The 25,532-nt window shown below is 49.0% G+C and overlaps 3 protein-coding genes and 1 long non-coding RNA gene across 7 annotated transcripts in view; 2 read left to right on the top strand and 2 right to left on the bottom strand.

Moving 5' to 3' along the window:
* RANBP17 (RAN binding protein 17) overlaps positions 1 to 12,346 on the top strand; it is a 163,082-nt gene extending 150,736 nt beyond the window's left edge. For all 4 annotated transcript variants that reach the window (XM_064458903.1, XM_064458904.1, XM_064458906.1 and 1 more), the window contains 3 exons: positions 4,819 to 4,917; positions 8,806 to 8,933; positions 11,945 to 12,346. In XM_064458903.1, coding sequence (XP_064314973.1) covers positions 4,819 to 4,917; positions 8,806 to 8,933; positions 11,945 to 12,041 — 324 coding nt within the window. In that variant the 3' untranslated portion in view covers positions 12,042 to 12,346. The remainder of the gene's footprint in view (positions 1 to 4,818; positions 4,918 to 8,805; positions 8,934 to 11,944) is intronic.
* On the bottom strand, positions 376 to 13,147 carry LOC135314730 (uncharacterized). Its single transcript, XR_010374193.1, has 3 exons — positions 12,833 to 13,147; positions 5,939 to 6,023; positions 376 to 1,996 (listed from the first exon to the last, which is right to left on the bottom strand). It is a non-coding gene; the product is annotated as an uncharacterized LOC135314730 (long non-coding RNA).
* Positions 13,148 to 19,967: 6,820 nt separating this feature from the next.
* Positions 19,968 to 22,573, bottom strand: LOC135314610 (basic proline-rich protein-like). The gene is made up of 3 exons (XM_064458166.1): positions 22,100 to 22,573; positions 21,229 to 21,898; positions 19,968 to 20,575 (listed from the first exon to the last, which is right to left on the bottom strand). Exons 1-3 carry the CDS (start codon positions 22,571 to 22,573, stop codon positions 19,968 to 19,970), a joined length of 1,752 nt encoding a protein of 583 aa, XP_064314236.1.
* A 329-nt stretch (positions 22,574 to 22,902) lies between these two features.
* TLX3 (T cell leukemia homeobox 3) lies at positions 22,903 to 25,134 on the top strand. The gene is made up of 3 exons (XM_064458123.1): positions 22,903 to 23,323; positions 23,759 to 24,002; positions 24,624 to 25,134. The coding sequence occupies exons 1-3, from the start codon at positions 22,903 to 22,905 to the stop codon at positions 24,832 to 24,834; spliced, it is 876 nt and encodes a 291-aa protein (XP_064314193.1). The 3' UTR covers positions 24,835 to 25,134.
* Positions 25,135 to 25,532: the final 398 nt, after the last annotated feature.

Here is a 25,532-nt window from a genome sequence, read left to right as displayed (position 1 = left end):
GAGAAAAACAAGTGTTCTGACCAGCCAAGTGTTTGGTTAAAAGTTGTGTATGTTCCGAGACCATTCTAAATCTTTTGTAAAGGAATACATACTGCTGTCACTGGTGTTAACGCTCTTTATGTTAAAATGTGATTAGCTGCAGCAAAATAAAACATTCATCCCAACATATGGGAGAGAGAAATTATTTATGGGACCTGCAATGATATAAGTGCTCTCTATTGATAACGTAGAGCAAGGGAAAAAAAAAAGCCTTTTTAACGGAAAGGCAGCTTCTTTTCCAGCTTCCTTTAGAAACAGTTTTCATAGTGAGGGTTATCTTGACCAACATTTTCTTCCCCCACCCAAGAAAGAAAGAGGCTCTGAAGGGAGAGAGGCTCTGAAGAATTAATTTATTGGAAGAACAGTTCTTTATTCTTGCCTGTTCTGTCAATAGTTCCTTTTGTAAAGAACAAATGTGTCAGGAGAAACATTATTGAACAAGATAAAGTGATACCCTATGTTTAAGATAAGAGAACAGATGCAAGGTTGCTGTTTTGAACTAAGTAGAAAATAAGATTATCTGCTCCCCCAACTCCTTCCTTTTTAATGTCTCTTTCCCCACCTTGAGACCTTGATTTCAGCCTGTCTCAGCGTGAGGACTTGAGTCTGCCCCATGCCTCAGGCAGCTGCTCCGGCTGCTGGAGTGCTGCTGCACTGCAGTGGGTCTGTGGCAGGATCTGAGAAGTCGTTTTCCTGAAACAAAACGTTTCTGTCTCTACCAATAGGGTCTTTTCCACCTAGAAAACAAAAAATCTGTATGTTTGTTCAATTCTGCTTCTGTACTGTGTTTTGTTCTGCCGTTGAATTACTTTGTGATCTCCAATTAGATGATGAGACTTTTGGCAAAGGTGGAGCAAGGAGGGTGTAACATAGCACAGGTTTCCCACTGACATCTGCACACTAAATATGGGCAAGTCCACCTGAACCCTACAAGCTTCTGCTGCTGCCCAGTAAGAGGGACTGCATGTCTCTAGCAACAGCACAACCAGGATTTGGTGATGGCTGGAAGGAGCTGAGGAGGCTGAGGGAGTGCCCCAGGCTCAGTCTGTATCACTGTGGCTTTGCATGCAGACTTTGTTCCTCAATCAGCCCCTCTGTGAAATGTGATGGCAATGCTGATGTATCTCAGTGGCACACTTTGAAGCTAACAAACATCTGGGAAATGCTCTGCAGTTCTCAGAAGAAGTAAAATAAAAATGCAGACAGTGCTGCTGCTGTTGGCTGCTGAACTGGGTACCTAGGTCCAGCTGATGGCCTGGGAGCAAGCAGGGTCACTCTGGGGCAGCAGTGCTGGCCAGATAACTGCATGCATCTCGTTTGTCGATGTTATTGGGCAAGATGTCATCTTCAGAAAATTGCGGTTATCATTTCTGTACATGTTGCCTTCATAAATACAAATATATGTAAATGTGTGTCAGCAAATAAGATATGAAGAAGGCACATTATTTCAGAGCCTCCTTCAGAAGCTTAAAGAGTTTTAGTTCCCTCATGACCTGAACAGCGTAGGGGAGCAACAAAAATGGGCATATATATGGAGCTGTGTGCCAAGTATCTAGAAATTCTCTCCTGTGTGGGTCAACCTGTTTCTCCTGACTACAACAGTCAAATCACTGATCACGTGGGGTCTGAAGGAGGAAGCTGCGGATGTCACTTGTCGGTGTAGGAAGAAGCTGTTCTATATTATGTGAAAAGAGTAGAGAGGTGGGAGAGGGAGAATTAGTGAAATTGAATGAAAGCCTGATATCTCTGCCAAGAAAGAGTTAGTCTGGTACATCACCAGTAAATGTGCTGTTTGCTGAGGCAAAGCTTCATTACAAAGTAGTGCCTCGATAAGCTCTGTTGCCTTGCAGATGAATCTGTGCAGGCTGCCTCCCGTAGACGAGTTCTTTCCAGCAGCGGTGGTCTCCTAGCGGCGCCTGTTTGCGGGTGGAATCTCTCTTGGAGTGTGTCAGCAGCACTGTAAGACAAAGAAAGATCTGGAATGCAAACAGCTTGCTGTAGTCTCATACAGAAGTAGCCCAGGAAACCAAAGCTACAGAGTAAAACAAAGCAGCAGCAATAGTGAGAGAGAAACACAGAAAACAGGAAAAGGAAGTTTAAGGCTGTTATCATGGATTTTGGTGCCCTTCATCTTGGTGGAATTAGGCTCAGTAATTGCTGATTGTCTTCTTCCTATGCCGTAATGCACTCCTGACAACCTCTGACAGAGATCTTGATATGGTAGATAAGTTTGCCCTGATTTTATGCGTGCAACTCTTAATGCCAAACCATGCACCTTGATTATTTTTTTTTAATCTTTGCAAGAAGTGGGATGTCTAAGACATCTGCAAAGGCAACACAATAGGATTCCAAATTGCCCACCTCTGCAAGTAATAAACTTACATAACTTCATGAGAGGCATTATTCACTGTTCCAGAGAGCTCACAGGCATATGTTACAACCTTGTTCATATTAGTGCAGTGGTACCACTAGTCCCAGTAGTTCCTTAAACAGAGGCAACTTTGTGTGAAAGCATTAGCACCTGGTGGTGTGGTAACTGTCTAGTTTAATTGAAAGGAATGGGTTGACCATAAAGAAAATGGACATACACATGTCCAGATATGAGACCTAGCTAACTCTTGAATGCAGTGGTGTTCCCTGCATTCTAAAACGGTTCTCTTTCATTAGCACTTAGAGTCAGAAGTGGAATTAAAAATGTTTGACAGTAGGGTCTTGTCAGAGGAAAAGCTTGGAGGTGGGACGGAGGGGGCGGACGCTTTTGCTGTTTCCTGGTTGGCTAATATAAAAACACAAAATTAGTAGTTATGGTTATGTAGATTGTTTTATATTGGCTTTGTTTTTATGAATCATAATGTTCATCATAGTCCTTGCTTATTTCAGTACTGTCTGTGCTACTTATGCACAGAGACAAATAAGTGTCTCCCAGGTGAATTTTGGACGTTTTGGTCTTCTTCCATATTTACACCAAAATCTTGCCTAGAATATTTGTTTTGCAGATTGTTTGCAATTTAATAGCAGTTCTGGGCTGGAGACCTTAAAGACATCCTCATGAGTTTTTTTCATAAAGCTGGGGGTTGAAGAGGTGCTATTTTCCCTCTGGGTCAGTTGTGAACTCGTCACTGAGCGTGCCTTTTTTTAGATTAAGCATCACATTGACAGTTTTTCAGCATGCATTGCACTTTTTCTAAGAAATATGGTATGTCAGTTGTGGTGCTTGAAATCACAGCTTGAGTGAGTTTGTTTAATTACTTCAAAAATGCTTCTGTTCTAACAGCTGGCTTTGTTGCAAGCTACTGAGAGGAAAACCTGATGATGAATGAATTATAAGGAGTTGCAATGGTTGTTCATGTTTGGAATACAAGCCCCTATTAGTGCTTGTGCAGAAGTCTTGAATTGTTTGCATTAGTTCCAAAGCAGTATAGCACTGGTTTTGTCCTATGAGTAATGAAAAATAATTTCCCTGATATACGAACTGTGAAGTCAGGTAAAGAGTTGGCCTTTGCCACACCAGACTGTATGTTCCTAACTTTGAAAGCTCAAATAATTTGTGGGTATCTCTGTTCCAGGTGATTTGTAGTGCTAGGATGAAACATGCTGTTTGACTTTGCCTTCATCATTTTTTACAGGCTAGTTTGCAGCGGGGCAGCTCTCTGGAGACCCTGCTCATAGCTACTCATTGGCCTAGAAGAAAGGATTTAATGATTTTGTACTTCCTCTTTGTTTGGTTTTGGGGTGTAGATATTTTATAAACATGAGTCAAACTATTTACTGGTGACATTTTACAAATTTTCACTCCTTAAGTAATGTTTCTATGTTCATATATGTTGCGGCCTTCAGCACTTTGGACTAACGTATCTGAAGGATATCACAGAGCATTTTATCTTTAAATGGATTCTATAGGTATGTTGTAATTTCTTTTTACAAAAGTTGTACCAATCCGTAAATAAGTCCTGCCCGTCCTAGCTAGACACACCAGAGGTACAGAGGCACAGCAAGACCAGAAGAGGCTCCAGAGGGAGAATACGCCATGTGGTGTTAGCTGAAGGCACTGGTTACATGCCAGGCAACAAGCAAAGTGAATTGTGACCTTCACTTTGGGTGCCAGTAGAACTTAATTGTAAGAATTGATAGATTTCAGTGCTTTATAAAGTTGAAGAAGTGGCTTTATCCCTGCTGTAGAGCTCTGCAAAGAAAGTCACAGAAGTAAAGTAAAACATCTAAAATCAGAGGCTGGATTGGTAACTGCAGTGGAAATGGTATGGATCTCTAGACTTCTTGCTGTAATCGGGATTGCCTTCATCAAAATAGGGAGTGCTCTGCTCCCTTCAAATGCCTTGCAGCGTCATGCTTAAAGAAAGGTGGATGTGAGAAAACCAGAATCTTGAAGAGCAGGTAGGGGTTAATCTGAAACTAATACAGATTACTGGTTGCACCTGTATTGCTCTCCTAAGAAGTAGTGTGACTAGGGGGCAAATCCCTGTAGTAAAGTCAAAGCCTGTACCTTAAATTAACATAGCTCTAAATCTCAATTCATATTTGTTTTAACTTCAACTTCTTTAGAGCTGAGCTTTGACATTTGTTTTCTTTACCTTTCTTCACCTGCTAGTTTTGGTTATGGAAATGTTTGTTTGGAAGAATGACTTTGTAATACCATGCGCATATGAAATCTCAGTGATTGCAGCATGGTTAGTAAAGGTTTCATTAATTTTTCCTTCTCACCACATCACACAGTACAACAACAATACCCATATTCATGTAAACTGTCTGATTTTATTTCAGATGATGTCGATCCTAATGAACACCATCATTTTTGAAGACTGCAGAAACCAATGGTCTGTATCAAGGCCGCTTCTTGGACTTATACTTCTCAATGAGAAAGTGAGTATTTAAGAAATTCTACCAGGTTCACCCTTCACATGCCCAAATAGTTGAAGTAATTATCTCACATAGAACAAAGCTGCTTGCTGCCCTTCAAATCCCCCATCTCTTTCCTTGGGACCTTGCTCCATTATGCTGACATTAGGAGTGGAGAGTAAGGTTCAGCTCATGTACCACATAGGTATTTCACAGATTAGTTCAGAGAGGCTGAGCGGCTTCATTTTGATGAATAGTCCTCTCAAAACTTTACCCCAACTTTTACACCCAACCTTAGGTCATGCTAGTGTATAAATAACCTTTTTTAATAAGTTTTATGTCTTCACTTTTCCAGAATTAAGCAGGAATAGGAGTTATACAAGCTTATCTAGCTTTTAGGTAGAAATATGAAACAAGAACACTGTGGAAATCACATCAGAAAAATTGCTTCCTAGAAAAATAGTTAACCAATTTCTTTTTCTGAAAGGTTTCACAGGAGCAACTAGCTTTTGGGGGTATTATCTGAGTGCTTACGCTTAAGTACTCGCATTGATTGCAATTTGGATTGTGTGCATCTGTGGCAGATTCTGTAAACCAGGAAATACTCTGCAATTTGCCCTTTCAATAAAATCTCAAACTATGAATTTGGATATACCCATCATGTTTCCCTGGTGACTTAATAGAGACAATATTGCCTGAAATGGAAACCGTCTGAGTAAATGAATGCGAGTTGATCTAAATGTGTGCATTTTTTTATGGCAAGGCATTGTTTCTGAAGATATTGACCTGTTGTATTTGCCATACTTCAGAGCTAGCTCTAACTTTATTCTGAATTGCTTTATCTCTTGGGCAGTCACAAGCCTCAGTGTATTACTGTTTTGGAGAATGAATTGTCTATACAATAAGAGGGTGCTTGAAAAAAAAGAAGACACTAAGATTAGCAGCAACCGCATACATTAAAATTCAAACTGAAATCCCAGCTATGGAAGGAAACTAATAGAAGAAGAAAATATATCAAGAAGAGAAGCGCTGTCTCATCATTCACCTGTGCTGAAGGATCCAATTTTAGCCATATCCAATAGCACTGTCATTCATCTTCTTGGTGTGTTATTGTGATTTAAATCCAAGCTCTATAAGAGAGAGCAGTTCTTTTAAAATGATTGAGAGGGAATAAGGGCAAATTCAGTGTTTAGGAAAACTTTATGACATCACAATATTATACTTTACAGATGGAAGCAATATTTCCTACTTTGGAAGGAAAACTAATCATTTTCTATCTGCTCTGAGTCACTGCATCATTATAAAAGTGGGAAATAAGTAGTTTTGTGCATTCCCAATCTTGTTCAAGACGACACTTTTGTTTATATAATGCTTCTGATTTATAGCGTTTAAGTATTAGCCTGACTACATATTAATTATGTGGTTTTGATGCTTCAGTATAAGAAGAAATTAAATACTTCACTTGAAGATAGAACCATGGAGCTGTAAATCATAAGGAATAAATTTGTGACTGGCAGAATATTCTTTTTACTGAAATTAGACTAGTTCTAATGATTATGTGTTTTGCTTAGCAGACATGGATATGTACAAGCGCCTTTACTTACGAACATGGCTTACATTTCTTTTGGAAGGGTGGAGAACAGGAAATAGAATTTACAATATTTGTACTGCCCCTTTTGCATCAAGGTTATTTATTTTGTGTTCAGAAAAAGTAGGACACATACTTATATATGGCTGTAAAAGTAATCTTTTCTTGGCTCATTTCAGTGTACTGCTGGTTTATTTACTGGAAATGGGTTCCTTTATTTCATGTAGGGTCTCTGTCTCTACAGTTCCTGAGAGAGCAACCACACATTTACCATGTTTTGCTGCTTGTTCACATCTTCTTTTGTTTTAATGAAATCTTCTTTGCCCATAATCAGGTTTGCTTGGGGACTCAGAAAAATTGGGATTCATCCATGCGTGCACCAGTAGGGGTTATTATGCCAAAGTGGGTACTGTACTGTGAGTCTACCCTAAAACTACACTAAATCTTTTGAGACAGCATCAGCTCTAGTATGAAATGGGGTGGTTACAGGTGCTTCCTGACACTGTTCCCATACTGAAAAGCTGCTGCAAGTTTAATTTAAATCCTAGTGGCAAGAGATTGGCAGAAAAGGCCCTCTATATCCTGATAATGTAGCAACATCCCCTCCTTGGTGTTGTCCTTCAACCAAGGAACACAGGCATCTGAGTGTACCGGCAAAAGTGATGTTATAGCAGGGAAGCCATGGAACCCCTTGGCTCAGAACAGCTCCATAGTGTTGAAACAGTGATGCCAAGGGGGAGTCTTCCAGGGGATGCTGTACTCATTAATGGTAGGCAGAGATGTTATTCCTTGCTGTTACTTGAGGATGTTGTTAATACTTTCCATTATGGTGTTGACAGAAGTAGTTCTTGGAGCGCCTCTTTTCTAAAAACAACTTGTGGACACCAAACAAGCTCTCGGGGTTGTAGCCTTCTCTACACTGAACTCTGCATTTGTCACCTTGAGACAGGGCTTCTGGGAATGTGATTGTTGCAGGCAGATATTTCATCTTTCACACCAGCTCCCAGGTGATTTTCAGTTTTGAGTTCCTAAGTATTTTGGGACCCAGCTATTTGATCAGCTACGGCCGTTGCTTCCAGTACTGCTGCAGTGGTCAGCAAAGATGCGTAACAGAGGATGTTTCTGGTTTGAGAGGAACTGGATTGAGGGCAAGTAATTTGCCAAGCAGACATTAAAGCAAACACTTCTTATAATCCTGTTGAGTTGTCAGGGCTTACTGTTAGAATGCTATGGTTTTTACTACATTTTCTTTTTGTTATCCCATATTTTTTCACGTGTACAGGAGAACTGTAGTTTTGATGGAAAAGTTTTGTGTCTAATTTGATTTATTTAAGGTTTAAACAGCTTTAAACCTGTTAAGGTTTTAAAAAAATCTAGCAAACCAGAGACTTCTGTGCTTTCTGACACTTTGTACAATACCCTACAAGTTACATTCTTTTCAAAAGTCTACTAAATTTTGCATACTAAAAACTGATCTTCATCCTACCTTTAAAAAGGTCTCTAATTATACATCTGAAATTTGGGGAATACCAGTAATACTATTCTTGACTGCAAGAAGAGACTGCTCAGAAACTCTGCCAGGTACTTGGGTGCAAGTTCATCAGAATGGTTCATTCTCCTCTGAATAATTGTATATATCAGTGCTTATACCATGACTGTGCTTAACACCCAAGGCCATGAGGCTTTGATTGACACAGCCAATATACAAAAGACTAAACAGGACTATGGGACTTGCTTGGCTGTAGTAGCAGGGTAGTGGATAACACTGGAGGTCCCCTTCTGTTCAGTATATCTAGACTAAATCGAGATTCTTCTAAGGTGATAAAAAGTTCTATTTTACCTAGTCTATAAACCTGCCAGAATATAATGGAAATAGTGTATAGAAAATCATATCAATTACTTAGCTTCTAAAGAAGCAAAAGCGAGTCTGTCTCATCACAGCACTGAAGTGATTAGAGCCCACAGTGAAGTGCACAGATTTGCACCGTTCTGAAAAGACACGTGAAGTAGTCCAGGATGTTTCTGCCACCTCTCTTAGGTTGCTTTCTGTATTGGAACTGGTTAGGTGATCAACATCCACTGGTCAAGTGGCATGTCACCTGTTAGCACTAAACTTCAGTTGTGATGCACAGCTGAAGCTGGTACACTTCAGGAAGGCAGCCTCTGAAACCTGATTCAGATGGACCTCTGTGCTGTTTGCCAAACTGCTCTCCCAGAGGGCAACGTATGAAACAGTTGCTCAAGAGTGCTCCAGATGTAGGTGAGTAACTCTGGGTTTAAACTTTTAAACCTCATTTTTAATATTCTGTGCTTTGCTATCATAGTACTTCAGTGAACTACGGGCAACCTTGATAGCCAGCCAGCCTGACAACAAACGTGAAGCCCTTGACCAGTGCTTCAGGAATCTTATGGAGGGAGTCGAGCAAAGCCTTTTGGTAAAGAACAGAGACAGGTAAGTTCATAACACATAAATAAGCTGAAAGAATAAAAGACAAATGGAAACTTTAACTGGAAAAAATATAACATAGGAAGTATTCCCAGTAGCCTTAAACTGCAGTTCCTTTTGAAAGGAAGGTAAAATCCTATCAAAGAGTTCATCCCTACACTTCACAGTTAGAGCCTGAACATTTGATAGTTATGTATTTTCTTGGTCAGAAATGTATTTGCTAATTTAATCCTAAAGTCAAGGTTTGCCAGGCTGCAGCTGCTGCATTTTCATTTGGGAAAAACTGCCTTATTTCAGCAGGTGAGCCTCAGAGATTCCTTTTTCCAGCCTTAAACCCCTCTGATAAAACACTTGCTTCAGCCTCCAGAGGTGTTGTTGCTCTTGCAGAGGCTTTTCGTGCTGGTGTTGGGGTTAAGCAAGTGCTTGTGAAATGCCAGAACAAGAAGGGATCCAGTGGGGCCACTTACACGTTGTAGATAAACGAGGCAAGGATTTGGGGGTTTTTAACATGAACAAATTCACCCAACCTTGCCCTCATTTTAAAAGTAGAATAGAAGCCTTCACAAAAGAAATGGCAAGTTTGTCTACATTTAATGTTCACACTAACAATTTGTTACTAGCTAGCTACATTTTCTCTCCCATGTGCATTATTCAACCAAAGCAAACCTGGAAAGTGTAGAGACACAATCTAAGTCCAGACTGTAGAACTTCCTGGAAAGCTTGGAACAAACTGAAAAGGGCTTGGAGTGAAGCGATGGCTAAAACCATGTGGTGATTTTATTTCTCTGATGAATTCTGTTTGTTGGTGTGAAAATTATGTTGAACTTGTTTAATTCTTAAATAGTTTTGTGTTAATTATGGTCTCCACCATTTTGTTTCATTTTTCTGTTGAATTCTGGTACTAAAGGCGTAAGTTCCTTATGGCCTGACTGTGGATGATAGCCAGAGACAGGGCAATTTGGAAGCAAACCCAGAGAAGCACAGAGATCACATCCATGGTGCTAATAAATCAGACAGACTTTCTGTGTAACTTGTATTATGGATCAGCAGAAAACCTGGGGAAAAGGCAGAGAGCCACTGGGAAGGAGGAGAATGCCTGTGAAAACAAAGAAAAACTGAGCTGACAGTGGCAGGCTGTAGGATGTAGTCTGACCTTAGAGCTGTTAATGCCAAGGGGAGTCATTTGACTCAACGGTCTGTCAGAATTTAAGAAAAAAAAAAAACCACACAACTGAGTAAAACTCATTCTTGTAACTAGAAAGTTTCTTAGTTCCCTCTCTATTTATATTTATTTAAGGCAAGAAGTCCTTAAAATAACATTGGTTTCTGAGAAAAACATACTTTGATGTGAAGTTTCTCTGAGCTGCCTTACTCTGAGATCTAGCATAGGCTCAGGGAGGATGGACGGCAGGAGGCCGAGCTCCCCTGTCACCCCCAGGCAGGCAGCGAGGCACGGTAGTTGGGCAGCATGAGGAATCCAGCTCTGCTGTCTCTGCTCTCCCAGTTCAGGGCATGGAGAGGCTTCCGTCCCTTGGGCTGCCAGCAAATATTAGATTTGGCACGCGTTAGATTCAAATATCTGTGGATTTAAAGGGGGATTTTCATCTCGAAGCGCTGTGAAGTACTCTCAGGCGGGCAGTGGTGCGGAAGCTCTCGGAGAGCTTTTGTGGAAGTGCAGGCAGGGAGGGATGGGTGCAGGTGTGAGGGGGATAGAGATAATTCGGTCGAACGAGCAGCTCGTCTGTCTCAGTAGCATCTGCCTGTCTAACTTGGGAAGACTTTTAAGCCATCACTTCCCCAACAAGCAGCATGAGTTAATATGATGGCTTTTCTTGTTTTCAGCTCTTGATTTGTAATCCTTCTCAGATTTATTCTGTGGAACAGGAGGCTTCTTTTAACTGTGATTGTTTAAAACTGAGCAGAAATCAATTTCCATTAGTAAGGAAATAAGCACAAACATAAAAAAGTCTGAATAGAATAAAGAATGAACTCATAATTGCATCCTCTATTTCCACACAGAGCAAGCCCCAGTTTACCACACTGCTGTTAGATGTACCCATAAAGTTAGAGTACAGTGGAGGCAGTCGGGAAGGATTATTACCCCTGGTCCTACAAAGAGACCTTTGCTGAGATCACATCAGTTTTGCAACCACCCGTCCACCAGTCCTTTGCAGGAAGGAGCCCTAAGGAGCTGTTCTTCAGGAAACTATATTAGCTTCGCAATAGTGAGCCAGCAAAGTCTAACACAATCAAAGCGAAGAGCATTGAGGCAACCAAAGAACACTTGAAGAACTGTAAATGTAGGGTGCAATATGTTTCTGACATTTTGAATCATTTTTTTGTGTGCTTTTTGGTTGTTGGAGTTTTTTTAAATAAATACATGAGATGTGATAAATGGCAATTCAACTCTTCATTTCAGATAAGGATAGACCAAGGGAGTAGATCAGATTTGGGCTGTTGTACAAGCTGAGTCAGAGTCATCATTCAGTCTCAGGTGTGATGACAGCGGACGGATTTCCCGTCCTACACCTGCAGTAGAGAACTGTTGGGGAATATTCTTGTGAATTCATTCTGTGCCAGATGGGTGATGGTACCGTGTTTCACTGAGAGACAGGTTGAACTCTGACACCACTCAAGAGGGAGGAAGGTAAGTCTGAGAGAGCCTGGTCTTGATCACCATCTGGACAGGTCCCAGAGAGCCCTTTGCTGGAGGTTTGGGGGAAAGGACGTGTTCTGAGTCATGTGAGAGGGAAAGGTTTCTCATTCCATTCATTGCCCAGCTGACTGTGAAAATGTTTCACACTGTTGGTCGGCTAGGTTTATAATGCTGCCCATACATGTTTACATGCTCAAAGGACTGGTTTTTGAGGGCAGCTGGTGGGGTTTTTTGAGAGTTTTCCTCTGTTTTTCTTTCAGTTGAAAATTTACATTATAGTTATTCTTCTTATTGATTCTTGAAATACATTTCTCCATACCAGGTCTCCTTTAACCAAACATCTGGGTTCTCTTTTTCCCAGGTTCACTCAGAATATGTCGGTCTTTCGAAGAGACATGGCTGAAGCTCTGCGCAGCGAAGGGGCCTCAGATCCCAGCAGTTTAGATATGATGAGTTGACAAAGACTTTGGAAACAGAGCACCAACTAATAAACCAACTCTGAAAGTTTTGGGACCCTGTTATATTGTTAGATAGGGTTTTGACCCTTTTGAAAACTATTTTTTTAAGATATCTTCTGCCTTTTTATATCTCTGGTCTAAACATAAAGATTTATAATCGTGAAAGCAATGGAAAATCAGCCTTAGTGTGAAGAACATTTTCAGCCTTTCTTATCAAAATTTATTATCCTATTGTTTTATCTTTATGAAACAGTTTAGAAACAGTACTTAACCAAAGAACAAAATAAATATGCATTCCTTCTAAACATGTATCAGTTAATGATTCTCAGTTCTACACATACTAGTAAATAATATCTCATCAGTGAAAAACTCCAAGCTCATTCTGAGGTCATATTTGTTTGAGAATGAGATGAAAGCCAGTACAAATTTTATTACATCTTTTTGAAATAATAAAATTACTATTTTTCTACAAAACGTTATATATTTCTTTTCAGCACTGGCGGTTAATGACAATGTGGACAATGAAGTAGAAGACTAAAAATGAATATTTTAGGCTATAAGTATAGCAGGAAAACTGAGAATGTTGCACGTAATAAAATAAGAGATGAAGGAGCAAGCCTTAATGAAGTACTGATGATATTTTAGTTTCACAAGTATATATTTTCCAGGTCCTTGGAAATTGAAGAAAAAAAAAAACACAGAAGAAAATAAAGTTGTTAACACACTGTTTAAAAATAATAAAATCTATCCATTACTACAAAATGGAAAGCAGATAAGTTACAGAGACTTACTGCCCATATTTAGACGCCGTGTGGCACAATGAAGATGAACGTGCGCACCTGAAATGGCAAATTCAGCAGATTTGTCTTCACCTCTTGGAGATCGTAGAGAGTTGGGTGTGTACCGGAGCAAAATCCCTCCTCCAGTCCAAAGCTCACACTCACCACTCTGGTTTTGTGGGGAACAAGTAATATCATTCTGTGGTGGGCAGGAGGGACTGTGTGGGCTGAGGAAATACCCAAATGAACTGAAGCAAGATCTAACAAAAATTAGAACTATTTAAGCAATAAGCCGATTAGTTTGACGTGTAGAAGAGCTATTACATGCAATTACAACTTTTGGTATTGGTTTTGAATTTGGTTGGTTTTTTTCCTTTTTCTTCCCCTTATGTAAATAATTGATTTCATGTGGTTTTCATGCTTGCTTACATTTGTGTATTTAGTAGTATTTCACAACTGCCTAGATAAGGATGGGAATTTTTAATTGTGGCCAATGGGGAGGCAAAGTTCATACCTGTATTTCTTACAGGTTTTTTCCAGTTTTTTCTTTGCAAGTGTTATTTTTATGCATATTTTTAAATTGCAGGAACTAAATCTGAAAGGAAGTCGTTTTGTGAAGCAGTTTCCTGTTTAGATTTAGGCTCAGCTGGAGAAAATATTTAATCTGCAGCTAAAGGCTCTGGTTTCCAAGAGTGCCGAGTACCTGAGAAAATCAACTGAGGTTACTCAAGAGGTGTTTCTACACGTGACCAATGCTATGTGCCGAGGTTTGAAAACTTTGCAGAAAGTGTGTGATCGTTATCATCACATTGAATGTGTACGAATTAGTACAGTCCTTCACTTCTAATTTTGATCCTTAAAGGAAACCAGAATCTCTGCTGTTAACTCAGATTTTAAAAGCTGCAAAACTGAACTCACGAATGCGTGTGCAGGTCTGTGAGCTGGGTTTGGGGAAGGGTTTCTCCGTGTCACCTTGCTGATGGGCACAGAGCTCGGTGCCGAGCAGTGCCGCCTTCTCTCCAGCTCTATAAACCCTTCCGTAACCTTGCAGCTCCCTGCGTTGGCACTGAAAGCTCCAATGAAAGCTAATGGGTTCTGTGACTCCGTTTTCTTTGTCATACAGTGGAAATAAACAGTGATTGCGTACCATCAGCATTTGCTCGCAAACCAGCCCATTTACTGGTAAATTAGCTGCTCTGCTGAAAGCTGGAGTTTAGCGTATTGAAAAGGAGAGGACATGCCCTCGTACCTTGGCAGTCAGGCTTTAGGGCTTGCTTTAGTATATGGCTACTGACTCCCCGGACCACTCAGGTATGTTTCTGAAATTTCCCTTCTAAAACATCCCTTGCTGTAACTTACAGGTGAGATTCTGAAGAGCATCTTATAAACTGGGCAAACTAAAGACGTGTGTTTGAGCAGCATTTCAACCTTAGTTAAAAATTGACAACAGGAACTTATTTAGAGTAGCTGGCCATATAAATATGCTTGCGTTTAGGTTAGGAAATGGATAGCGTAGCAAATAGTGTGTTTTATGACTCCAGATTCTTTGTTGAGAGTCTTTACTGTCAGCTATTTAAAAGGGTGCTGTCAAAGGGGGTGCAGCCCAGAATTTCCTCGTGTTTACAAAGCACGTGTAATACCTTATAATTTTTTTAAAGACATAATTGCCTTAAGGGGGGTAGAAGTTTTTTCCTTAAAAAAAAAAGTGGAAACAATGGAAGGGGAAATGTCAGAAAAGAGGCGCTGCTTGGTCCCTGAGTGATTTGATCTCAAGAAACCGATGTGAGCCTGTCTGATAGTGCAAATGACTTGGGACTGTAAAATAGGTCTGGTTCTTCCCCCAGATGAATTTTATGTTTTTACAGTGAAAAGCACCAACCGCTGAACCTCAGGTAAGTGTCTGCCCCTGTGTGATGGAGAGCAAACCATCCTTAGAGCAGCCTTCCACAAGTCAGGTTCTGCTCACTAGAGCTGGCAAAGTCAGCTTTCTGGGGAAAACACAAAATTGTAATACCTTGCCCTGCTCACATAAGGAGCCTTTGAAGAAACTCAACCATCAGTATATGCACACCTTACAAAATAATTCCTCAGACTTGTTAATGTTTTATTGTAGTACGAGTTCATGATGACAGCAAACCTTCCAAACTGTGGAGGGATAACATGCTTCCTTGCCGTATTAAAAAATAATGTTAGTGTAGATTTTATGTAGCATAGTTTAGACTGCCGATAAGAGGTGCTTCTTTGACAACATTTTTTTGAGCTGTACAGAAAGCATAATAAAATATGTAAGTTACATTTCTACAAACAAAAGCCATAACATAAGTTATTTATAAGTGTGAGATCCAAACACTATCACGATAAATAAACCTTAATGGATACCTGCAGCATCCATCCTAATGTAATTTGCTCAACAAAAGTCATATTTAGTAGAAAAATTTAGCAGCAGCTCTTTGTTGTTATATAAAATAAGAATAAAAGAGAGAAGGAAGCCACACTGAAACACTGGCTGCTTTCCCGGGTTTACACACAGACCTGCGATACCTTCCAGCCTTCTCCTTCAAACTGGGGCTGGCACTGCTGCTCAGGGAGACCAGATGTCTATGCCTCTTTCAGGGTTTGTCCCTGGTACCGGGACATTCTCTGTCGGCTTTGCAACTGCCTGCTTTTATCGGCAATTGCAGGAAGAAATGGAGCCGCATCTGCCCGTCATCCTCTCTGCGCTCTTCCCTTTCCGTGGTGGTTCCTTCCTCAGCGCTTTCCTCGTACCTTCCCCATCTCATCCAGTCTCAGGCATTCATGGATGCATGCATAGATTCTGAACTAAAACGAAGTTTCAGCTTTTTTAATATAGTGGTTAAGGTTACCAAACCCTATAAAGATGCACTTTGAAGTGTGAATTGAAACCACTAAGGCACGTTCGTCTGTCAGAGGTTGTGAGCCACCTTTAACTGTTTGCTCTGTGAGTAGGGTTTAACTGTTTCCACCCACTGGGATGGGGAGTGCAAGGAGGTTTATCTGCGTCCGTGTTCAGCCGGTCAGCTTCCGCTCACGGGGCTGCTGCCTCGAGCTCCTCCGTGGAGGGGGACAGGGAATATACCTTGGCTGATGGGGAGAGGGCTAATGAGGGTGGACCTCAGCTCCCCCCGGCCATCCCCTTCTGCCTGTGTGGGGTGAAGTTCTCCCCAGCTGGAGCCAGGAGAGGTGCAGCCCTCCCGAGACTAAAGGAAGGGCAGAGGGGAATGACCTTTACACTCCACAGCACCAGAGCTCTTGCTTCAGAAAAAGAGCAGCTGATTTAACCCTTGTGGGCTGACAAAAAACTGCTGCTGTGCTCTGCTGAGCACCAAGGACTGAGTGCCCTACCCCAGCATTGCTCCCCGGGAGCGAGCTGCCTGCCTGGGAAAGCACAGCCGCAGGCACGACACCCTGACCGGATTGGAATGGGGTCCCTTTCCATCACTGGGACGTGGCAGGGCTTTGTCCTGGGGCCTGTGAGCTGCAGTGGCCCACACCCATGAGGGGTCTCTGTGTGCACACCCCACCCCCTGCCTGCCCAATGTGTCGTGTCCCCTCTGGAGGGTACAGGCAGAGAGCTCAGGTGGCAGCTTGCTGAGCATAGGCTGCTTTTGACCATTCCCTCCTCCTTCTCCTTCACGTGCCAGGATGCAGAGCACCTGTGTGTCCCTCTCCGGCCTGAACACCGGTGTCACCCCACAGGCCCTGCAAGGATGTTACTTCTGGAGCTACAGCTGGGGAACAACTTCTTTGTGTCCTCTGTCATGCTGACTTCCATACAAATCATATGCTATCAGTGATGTGCAAAAGACTCAAAAATGCGTTCAGTTTATGCAGCAATATCCATCTAGAAAAGGCTTTGGAGAACAGGACTGGCCCACTCCAAGATCCACTTCCAAAAGCAGGAGCTATAGCAGAAACACCTCAGTGTTGCTGCTACTTTCTCATGAAGCAAGATATCACCATTCTCTGTCACCCTATGGGAAGAGACAAAACCTAAAGCAACAGGCAGCTACCGGTGCCTCCTGCAGCCCTGTGCTGGGCTCTGGCAGCACAGCCACTTGCTGCAGTCTCAGGCTCCCAAGACTTCCAAGCTGCCAAGGACAGAGACCAGTTCTCAACCTGTGAATTCCTGTGTGTTAAAGGAGGGTCTGAGGAAAACAGAGGAGTTTGATGTGTGAGAGATTACATTAGCATCCTTTAAAGAAACAGGATTTACTTGTGGCAGTGCAGCAGCCGGAGAGACAGCACAAAGATGCCACTGAAGACCAGAGCTGCAGGTCAGACACTGGTCGAACCCCTATTCCTCTAAGCACTGGCTTCCACCTGTCAGGCAGTACCTCAGGCAAGGGTTGCTGCAGCCATCACCGGTCCCAGGCCCCAAATGAAGGAGCCTTCAGAGAAATCTGAGTTTCTGGACACGTGGATATACAGGACAGGGTGCCAGGGTGGGCAGCACAGGACGGCACAGCCAGAAAGTCAGGGATGGGACAACGTGAGAGGAGCTGGAAATGTGGAAATGCAGCAGAACAGATGCAGTGGGCTGGCTAATGCTCCGTGGAGCTCCTCGAGGCAGTAGAGGTCCAGCGCTCGGCTGGACTAAAGCCCCAGTGCAGCAGTTAAGCAGCAGTTGAAGCACATGTGCCCATCTGTTTCGGGTGTGATCAGCCCCTTGACTGCCTGGGCTCACTGAAGACCCTGAGCCTGTATTTCCACAGCTTTGTCAGAGATGAATTCGCTGCTGCTACTGGCATGTCCTGGGATGAGCTCTGTGGGCACTGCCAGGCACCACAAACCCAGGGATGGTGGAGGCACTTCCTGGTCACCTCCATGACTGGTTGGGTGCACCCACAGCACCTATATTGCATAAACAGCAGTTATGGGCTCTATGGCTGTTTAAAAGTGTGTGGGGTGGAAGGGTCCCCAGCTCTGGGGTGGTTTCTCCTCTCCAGCCAGGCACAGCATTGCAGCCCACATGTGAGCAGCCTTGGTGGATGCAGGGGGGTTATTAGCAGCCCCCTGGCCTCTGTGCAGCCTCACAGCGGCTGCTTGAGCCCAACCGAGCGTGCGAATGGGCCGCCCTGCCCCTGGGTTTCCTGCAAGAATGTCAATCACGCTGCAGCCCCCTGCTCTCGGGCGGCTGCGCTAGGCAGCTCAGTAGAACTGCACAGTAATGCACCATCAATTAACGGGCCATTATTATAAAACGCTGCCTACTGTTTTGAAAACACTGGAGGAGCACCACAGTGGTTTCTCTTGGTCTCATGCCCAGAGAACTGTCCCTCTCACCTTAGAAACAAAATGCCTCTTTTTAAAAATAATTAATGGTAAACATTAAAACAAAAAAGTGTAATGGATCATTTGGCCCATGCTAAATTTTGACAGTAAACATTTAACTGAGGCTACTTTACAGCAGAGCGGCTGGGCTGCATGGAGGGATGCTGCATGTGCCGTTGGGGCTGCACGTCTTCCTTGGCCCATGGGGCTGAGCCCACTCCTGGGGGGGGCTCTGTGCTGTGCCGGGGCTGGCACGAGTGGCACGGGACCCTCTCAGGGTGCAGCCAGATTTAAATCTATGGGCTGCTATGGGTCCCTTTTGTGCCATCCATCATTGGCCCCAAGGTTGTGGGAGGATGACGGGGCAGGAGCGATCCTTGAGGCCACTCTGGGGAATGGCACTTCTCTGGTCTCCAGCTGCTCAGTGCTGGGTCTGGTCCGACCAGGGACCATTTGTCTTTGCTCCTGTGTACTGTATTTGTCCTTGGGGAACCTTCAGGGCCCCTTGGTGGGAAGGAGCTGAAGACCCTCTGCATGGCGCTACCCACCAGCCCATGCCACCACCCTGTCCTCACCAGTCCCAGGCACTAAATAACATCCTGGCACTGCCAACCTCCTCCCAACAGGGATTTAATTTTCCGTGGCATTGGGACTTGTCCCGGAGAGAGGACCGTCCCCATCACTCCTCTGCTTTCCCGGAATGGCTGCCGCTACCAGAGCTGCAGCCCTGTTTCTTTCCCTGTGCGGTGCAGCCCGCAGGCCTGGCCGTGGATGCGGCACACGTTGGTGCCTCAGCATGCAGGAGCACATGCCAGCGACACAGCTGGGGTCACTGCTGGCAAACCCACTCCAAATGCGGACACAGAAATGCCTGGTGCCACAGTGGAAGAGGGGTGATGGATCTGCCTTGCTTTGGAAAGGCAGAGGCATTTGCGGTTGGGTCAGTGTGCATTTCATTGCGTGTTTTTATTACCCCATCCTACAGGAAGCGCTTGAAGAGCTGAACGGTGGCATTAGCCGCTGCTGGGCAAATGGCGGGTCCTGCGAGGATGCGGGTCCTGTGAGGGCACCCTCCCTGCAGGGCCCTCTGTGTCTCAAGCGCAAAGACATTCCCAGGGGAGAGGAGTGTATGTGCCAGCAGGCTGTGGCACATTCCCCTCCATGTCTCCCCATGGCAGCCAGGCCTGGGAACAGCTCTGGGTTTTGGGGACAGGTGAGGTGGACACTGCTTTTCTGCCCCCAGTGACTCTCAGTGACAAACTGGGCAGGTGTCCCTTCTGCCCAGTGGTGCTGGGGAGGTGGCCACTCTTTTCACATAGTGTTACTTACTTTTTCCCCCTCTCTTAACTGCGTCCCCCATGCCTTTGCGGGTGGCTGGGTGCAGCATGCCCTGAAACCACACTGCCATGCTGGCCCAGGCCACGCAGCCCAGCAGAGCCAGCCCAGCTGTGCTCCCCACCAGAGCCGAAGGAGCCGTTCCGCAGCGTGGCAGCGCCGTGCCTCTTTCTGCCAGCATGGTGCGCTCGGCACTACATCTCAGTTAATACTTGTACAATGTGCTGTCTTAGTTTTACAGTGAATGACAATGTTTCACCTCTTGCTCCACAGCAGCCTCCCTGCACGCCCTGGAAAGCTCTTCCTCCTGGCCTCCCCCTGCCCACACGGCTCTGGTGGCTGCCCTGCTAGTCCTGTGGGGCTGCCTGCCTGTGCACCCCCCACCCAGATGGGCACTGTCCTACTGGTGCTGCACCCGCTCGACCTGCCCGTGCTTGGGTTAGAGGCACCCCTGCGGCCGGCTGCTTGCAGCTGGCACACAGGCTGACCTCATGCCGTGCCATGCTGTGCCATGCAAAGGCTACAGCATGCTGTGTTGTGCCACGCCACGCCACGCCGTGCTGTGCCGCGCCATGCCGTGCCGTGCCGTGCCGTGCCGTGCCTGGTGCCTGGCCAGAGCCCTGCTGGGTGCAGGGCTCTTTGCACTCAGCTGTGGCCCTGTGTTGGGGGAGCCTGCCTTGGTACAGGGTGCTGGGGACACACTGCCGGTGCCCTGTGCCTGCTCGGGAGTCCCGCGGCCCCCCACGCCCAGCAGGGCCAGCCCAGAGCCGGGTCTGGCACCCCGATGGCACGGAGAAGCGCGGGTTTGGGCGGGTGGGTTCATAGCCATGCCGCGGTCATTGCTGGGGGTCGCAGAGCCGCGCTGTGCCGGGGCGGGACCCGGGGACCCGGCTCCGGGCCCGGCCGCCCCGTCGGGGCCGCAGCTTCTCTCGTTCCGCGCAGGGCGGGCGGGGGGTGCCGGGGGCGGGGGTCCCGGGGCGGGGAGCGGAGCCCGACAGCGTGGCCCGGCCCCAAAGAAACGCGGCCCTCGGCAAAGCGGCGGGGGGTTTTGGGGCCGGAGCGGGGCTGCGCGGGGCTGCGCGCCCCCGCCCGCCGAGGGGCGAGGGAGACGAGGCGGCTGCGGGAGAGCTGCATTTAAGGATACCATACGTCCCGGGTTATTAATTATAAAACATAATTAAAGTAAAACTGCAGAACGTCAACATATTAAATTTAAAAGCTAATATTAAAATAGAGTTAATATTTAATAAGGTAGCCGAGCGTTACAAAGCTGTACGCCGATACTCTATATTTAACTGTGTAAAACCGGGAGAGTTTTCCCAAAGAAAAATGTATTGTTTAGCTGATTATCAAAGACTCTGTGATATATTATCCATTTCACAAAAATAATATAGATATCTTTTTAAATATAGTAATAAAAACATACTAGCGCCTTTTAAATATACTATTACTTACCACCCCTTTTCATATTGTACTATCACAGACACTTTGGAATTGGTTTAAAAGCACATCATTCATTATTCAAAGCTCATCTTTGCATATTATTCCAGCTCAAGTCTGCCAGGCTCCCTGTGAAATCGTTCACAAAATTGATAACAGCAGACACACATGCAATAAAAAGATAGCCTTGGGCAGCCCGAGTTCCCATTATGCAGATCAAGCTGCAATTTTCTCTAACAAAGCCTGCCCTGATTCAGGACTGGGTGTCACTTTATTTATTTATTTATCCTCCCCCGGTCGCCTGTTTCTTTTTTCCCCTCCTTTTCTCCCCCCCCCCCCACCTCCCACCCCCGCCCCGCCGCCTCCCCGCCCTCCCCGCCGGGCCGGCCGGAGCGGGGCCCCGAGGGCTGGGGTCCTGCCGCCGTTCCCGGTGGCGCCGGGCGACCCCGCACCGTCACGCCGGCATCGTGTCAATCCCATTAGCTCCGCTCCGGGATAGCGGCGGCTGATGGCGGCTCCACTCGCACCCGCCGCACCGAGCGGGGACAATCCGGTTACGCCGCCCGGAGCCGACACCGGGCGCTCTCCCCGGGGCGGGAGGGGGTGTTTAACAGACGCGGTGGTGCCGCCGGGCGGGGCGGGGGGTGCCCCTCTGTGCAAGTGAGCCGGGGAGTCCCCCCCGACGGCCGCCCCCGCCGCACCGGGAAGCGGCAGCCAGTGGCTCCGGGCAGCTCCGCCGCGGCCGTCGGGGCCCGGCCCGACCCTGCGCTCCAGCCCGGGCAGGGAGGGAAGGGGGCGGGAAAGGCACCCCCGGCCCCCACGGGCTTGGGCGGCGGGGCCGCGGCGGCTCGGGGCGGCGGGGCCGGTGGCTGGGCGGGCCGGCGGGGCCGGTGGCTGGGCGGGCCGGCGGGGCCGGTGGCTGGGCGGGCCGGCGGGGCCGGTGGCTGGGCGGGCCGGCCCGCCCGGCTGCGCGGCGGTCGGAGCGCCTCGGCGCGTCGCAGTAATTGAATCCTAAGGTTTAAAAACTAATCAAGTCCCTCCCGTCACCGCTCCGGCATCCCGGGATCGCCCTGCCAGGTGCTGATCAAATGCCATTACATTCTATTAACAGGGAAATTCTATTCCCTGTTTTCATTTCCCTTTATAAGGGGGGAACTAAGTAAATGCGGCTGAACGTTATTTAATTTTTAACGCCTGTAGTCCAATTTGGACGTCAGGGAGCGTCTGCAAACTCGCTCGGCGACCGCGCGCCGGGCTCCCGCCGCCGGGCCGCAAATTCAGCCCGAACGGAATCCGGCCCCGCGGGGATACCCCGCCTCCCCCCGCCCCGCCCGGCCCCGGGCACCGCCTGGGGCCGCCGCTCCGCTTCGCGCCGCCGTCGGGGCGGTCGGTCCGGCCCCACGGTTCAAGCGCGGGGGCCGCGGGGGCCGGGCAGCTGCGGGGTTGCCGGGACCAAGCCCCGCCGCCGGACGGGCACCCGGCGGAGCGGCCGTCGGGGGGGGTCGCGACTCCAGCGGGGCGGCGGGATGGCGGGGAGGCGTCTGGCCGGGCCGGCCCATCGGGGCGCGGGACGGGAGCGGGACGGCGGCCCCGACGTGCGGCCCGGCCCCGCGCCCCGGCCCCGACGGCCCCGACGGCGCCCCCGCCGCCCCGCCCCCGCCCGCCGCCGCCGCCGCGCGGCCCCATTGTTCGTGCGCCCCAGTGATGTCACCGCGGCGGCGGCGGCGGCGGCGGGCCCCCGCGCCCGGGCGCGAGGCCGGTGCCGAGCGGCGGGAGCCAATGGGAGCGCAGAGGCTGGGCGGCGGCGGCCAATGGCGGCGGCGGGGGCGCACGCGGCGCGGGGCGCGCGGCGGCCCCGAGGAGATGACGGGGCGGCTGCCGGGGCGGCGCGCGCTCGGCAAAGTTTCGGCGCGGCGCACGGCGGGGCCGGCCGGGCCGGCGGAGCGCGGCGAGCGGCGGCGCCTTTATAGCGGGCGCGGAGGGGTGCGCGGCGGCGGCGGTGGAGGAGGAGGAGGATGGATCCGCCGGCGGGCGCTCAGGGCCAGCACCAGCACCAGCACGAGCCCATCAGCTTCGGCATCGACCAGATCCTCAACAGCCCCGAGCAGGAGAGCGCTGCCCCGCCGCCCCCCCGGGGCCCCGACGGCGCGACCTTCCTGGGCGGCCCCGGCGGCCGCGGCGGCGCGCCCTACCCGGCCCTGCCGGCCCCCTTCCCGGCCATCGCCGCGCCCTTCGAGGACTCTGGATCTTACAGTGTGAACCTCAGCCTGGCCCCGGCCGGCGTGATCCGGGTGCCGGCGCACAGGCCCATCCCCGGGGCCGTGCCACCGCCCATCTCCAGCGCCATCCCGGCCATGCCCGCCGTGCCCAGCCTGGGCAGCCTCAACTTCCCTTGGATGGAGAGCAGCAGGCGCTTCGTCAAGGACAGGTTCACAGGTAAGGCGCCGGGGCGGAGCGGGCGAGCCGCGCCGCGCCCCCGCAACCACCACCCCCCTCCCTGCTGCCCGACAACGAAGGGAAAGGCGGATAAAAGGTAGAAAACGAAATAACAGTATCGCTAATGCCAGTAGTAAAATCAAAGGCGGCCCGCTGGATGCTTCCCTCCCCCGCGCTCGCAGCGATCCGAAAAACCGCCCTCCCGCCGCCGTGGAGAGCGCGGCCGCCGCGAGGCTGGCGGCGGGGCGCCCCGGGGGGGCGGCTGGGCCCCGCTCGACCCCGCAGCCCTTCGGTGAAACGTGGAAGCGGGACCTCGGGGAGCCAGGCCCCCTTCGGGGGGCGGCGGGCGGCCGTCGGGCAGAGCCGCGGCCCCGGGGGGGTGCGGCCGGCACCGTGCGGGCGCGGGGCTGACCCCTGTGCTTCCCACCCGGGCAGCGGCGGCGGCGCTGACGCCCTTCACGGTGACACGGCGGATCGGGCATCCCTACCAGAACCGGACCCCGCCGAAGCGCAAGAAGCCGCGGACGTCCTTCTCCCGGGTGCAGATCTGCGAGCTGGAGAAGCGCTTCCACCGGCAGAAGTACCTGGCCTCGGCCGAGCGCGCTGCCCTCGCCAAGTCCCTCAAGATGACGGACGCCCAGGTGAAGACCTGGTTCCAGAACCGGCGCACCAAGTGGCGGTGAGTCCCGCGCCCCCGGGGCCGCCCCGTCCCGCCGCCGCCCCCGGGGAAGCCCCGGCTCCGGCCGGGAGAGCACCCCGCGCCAGCCGCGCAGTGGTCGGGGGTGACTTGTTGTTATTATCATTACTATTACTATTATTGTTGCTACTATAGTGCTATTATCATCATCATTATTGTTTTTTATTTTTCTATTTTTCTTTTTTATAGTCCCCCATTCGGAAAACGGGGGATTATTCGTAAAAACGAGGGATTATTCGAAAAACGGGGAATTAGTCAGAAAACAAAACAACAACAACAAAAAAACCCCCAAACAAAACAAAACAAAAACGGGGGGACCTTGGGAAAACGGGAATATTCGGAAACAGGGGATTACCGGTGCCGGGGCGTTCCCAGGGTCTCCCGCCGCCCCAGGCCCCTCCGCCGCAGGCCGAGCGGCCGCCGCCGACCCGGCGGTGCCTAGCCCCGGTGGGAAGCGGCGGCTGTCCCGCTGCCCGCCGGGGACGCGCCGGCCGCACCGCGCCGCGGCCCGGCGGCGCCCGATTCCCCCCGCCGCCCGAACGGCGCTCCCGCGGAGCCCCGGCGGGGCGTCCCGGGGCGCGGGCTGAGCGTGTCCCCCGGCAGGCGGCAGACGGCGGAGGAGCGGGAGGCCGAGCGGCAGCAGGCGAGCCGGCTGATGCTGCAGCTGCAGCACGACGCCTTCCAGAAGTCGCTGAACGAGTCGATCCAGCCCGACCCGCTGTGCCTGCACAACTCGTCGCTGTTTGCGCTGCAGAACCTGCAGCCCTGGGAGGAGGAGAGCGCCAAGATCCCCCCGGTCACCTCCCTCGTCTGAGCCCGGCAGCCCGGGCACGCAGCGGACTCGCCCGCGGAGCTGGGCCGGCGGCTCCCCCCGCCCCCGGGGCCGCGGCTCGTCGCAGACGGGGCGGGCGCGGAGGCGGCGAGCGGCGCCCGCGGGGCCGGCGCCCGGAGCGGGCCGGGGACGGAGCCGGAGCCGGAGCCCGGGCCGGGGCCGGGGCAGGGGCCGCCGCGGCGCTTCCCCGAGGCCGGCGCGCAGCGGAGCCGCCGGGCGCTGCCGTCGCGGGGCCCCGCGGTCCGCTTGTATATTCGTGTCGATGTTCCACTAGGAAGGGAAATATGTCACTTTTTGTAAGAAGTGTTAATAATTTAATTTATTTATGCATCGAGATTTTGGGCACTATTAATATGGAATTATATAAAACCTCAATTATTTATATCGAAATCTGAACATAGGTATTTTGTGTTGGCTTTGGAACAAAAGGCTATTTTTTTTCCTGTTCTGAGGATAGTCTAAAGAAAAAAATACCTACCTATCACTTAGCGGAGGGGACTAAGTGGAGCCGGTGATAACTCATTAGCTTAGGAAACCCTATTAAGCTGAAAAGCGGTAGCTTCCATCTGTCCCAGGTGAAGTTAATGTCAGCTGTAATTTATTCACCGTAGTAATAAGGGCTCCTTTCAGAAACCCACACTCCATTTTGTCCTCACCCTTCCAGCCGATGAGCTTTAGCG

This window comes from Phalacrocorax carbo, chromosome 8 (genome assembly GCF_963921805.1).
Source record: "Phalacrocorax carbo chromosome 8, bPhaCar2.1, whole genome shotgun sequence".
Lineage (NCBI taxonomy): Eukaryota > Metazoa > Chordata > Aves > Suliformes > Phalacrocoracidae > Phalacrocorax > Phalacrocorax carbo.
Note: the sequence above shows the minus strand (reverse complement) of the source record. Positions and strands in the feature narration are given on the sequence as shown.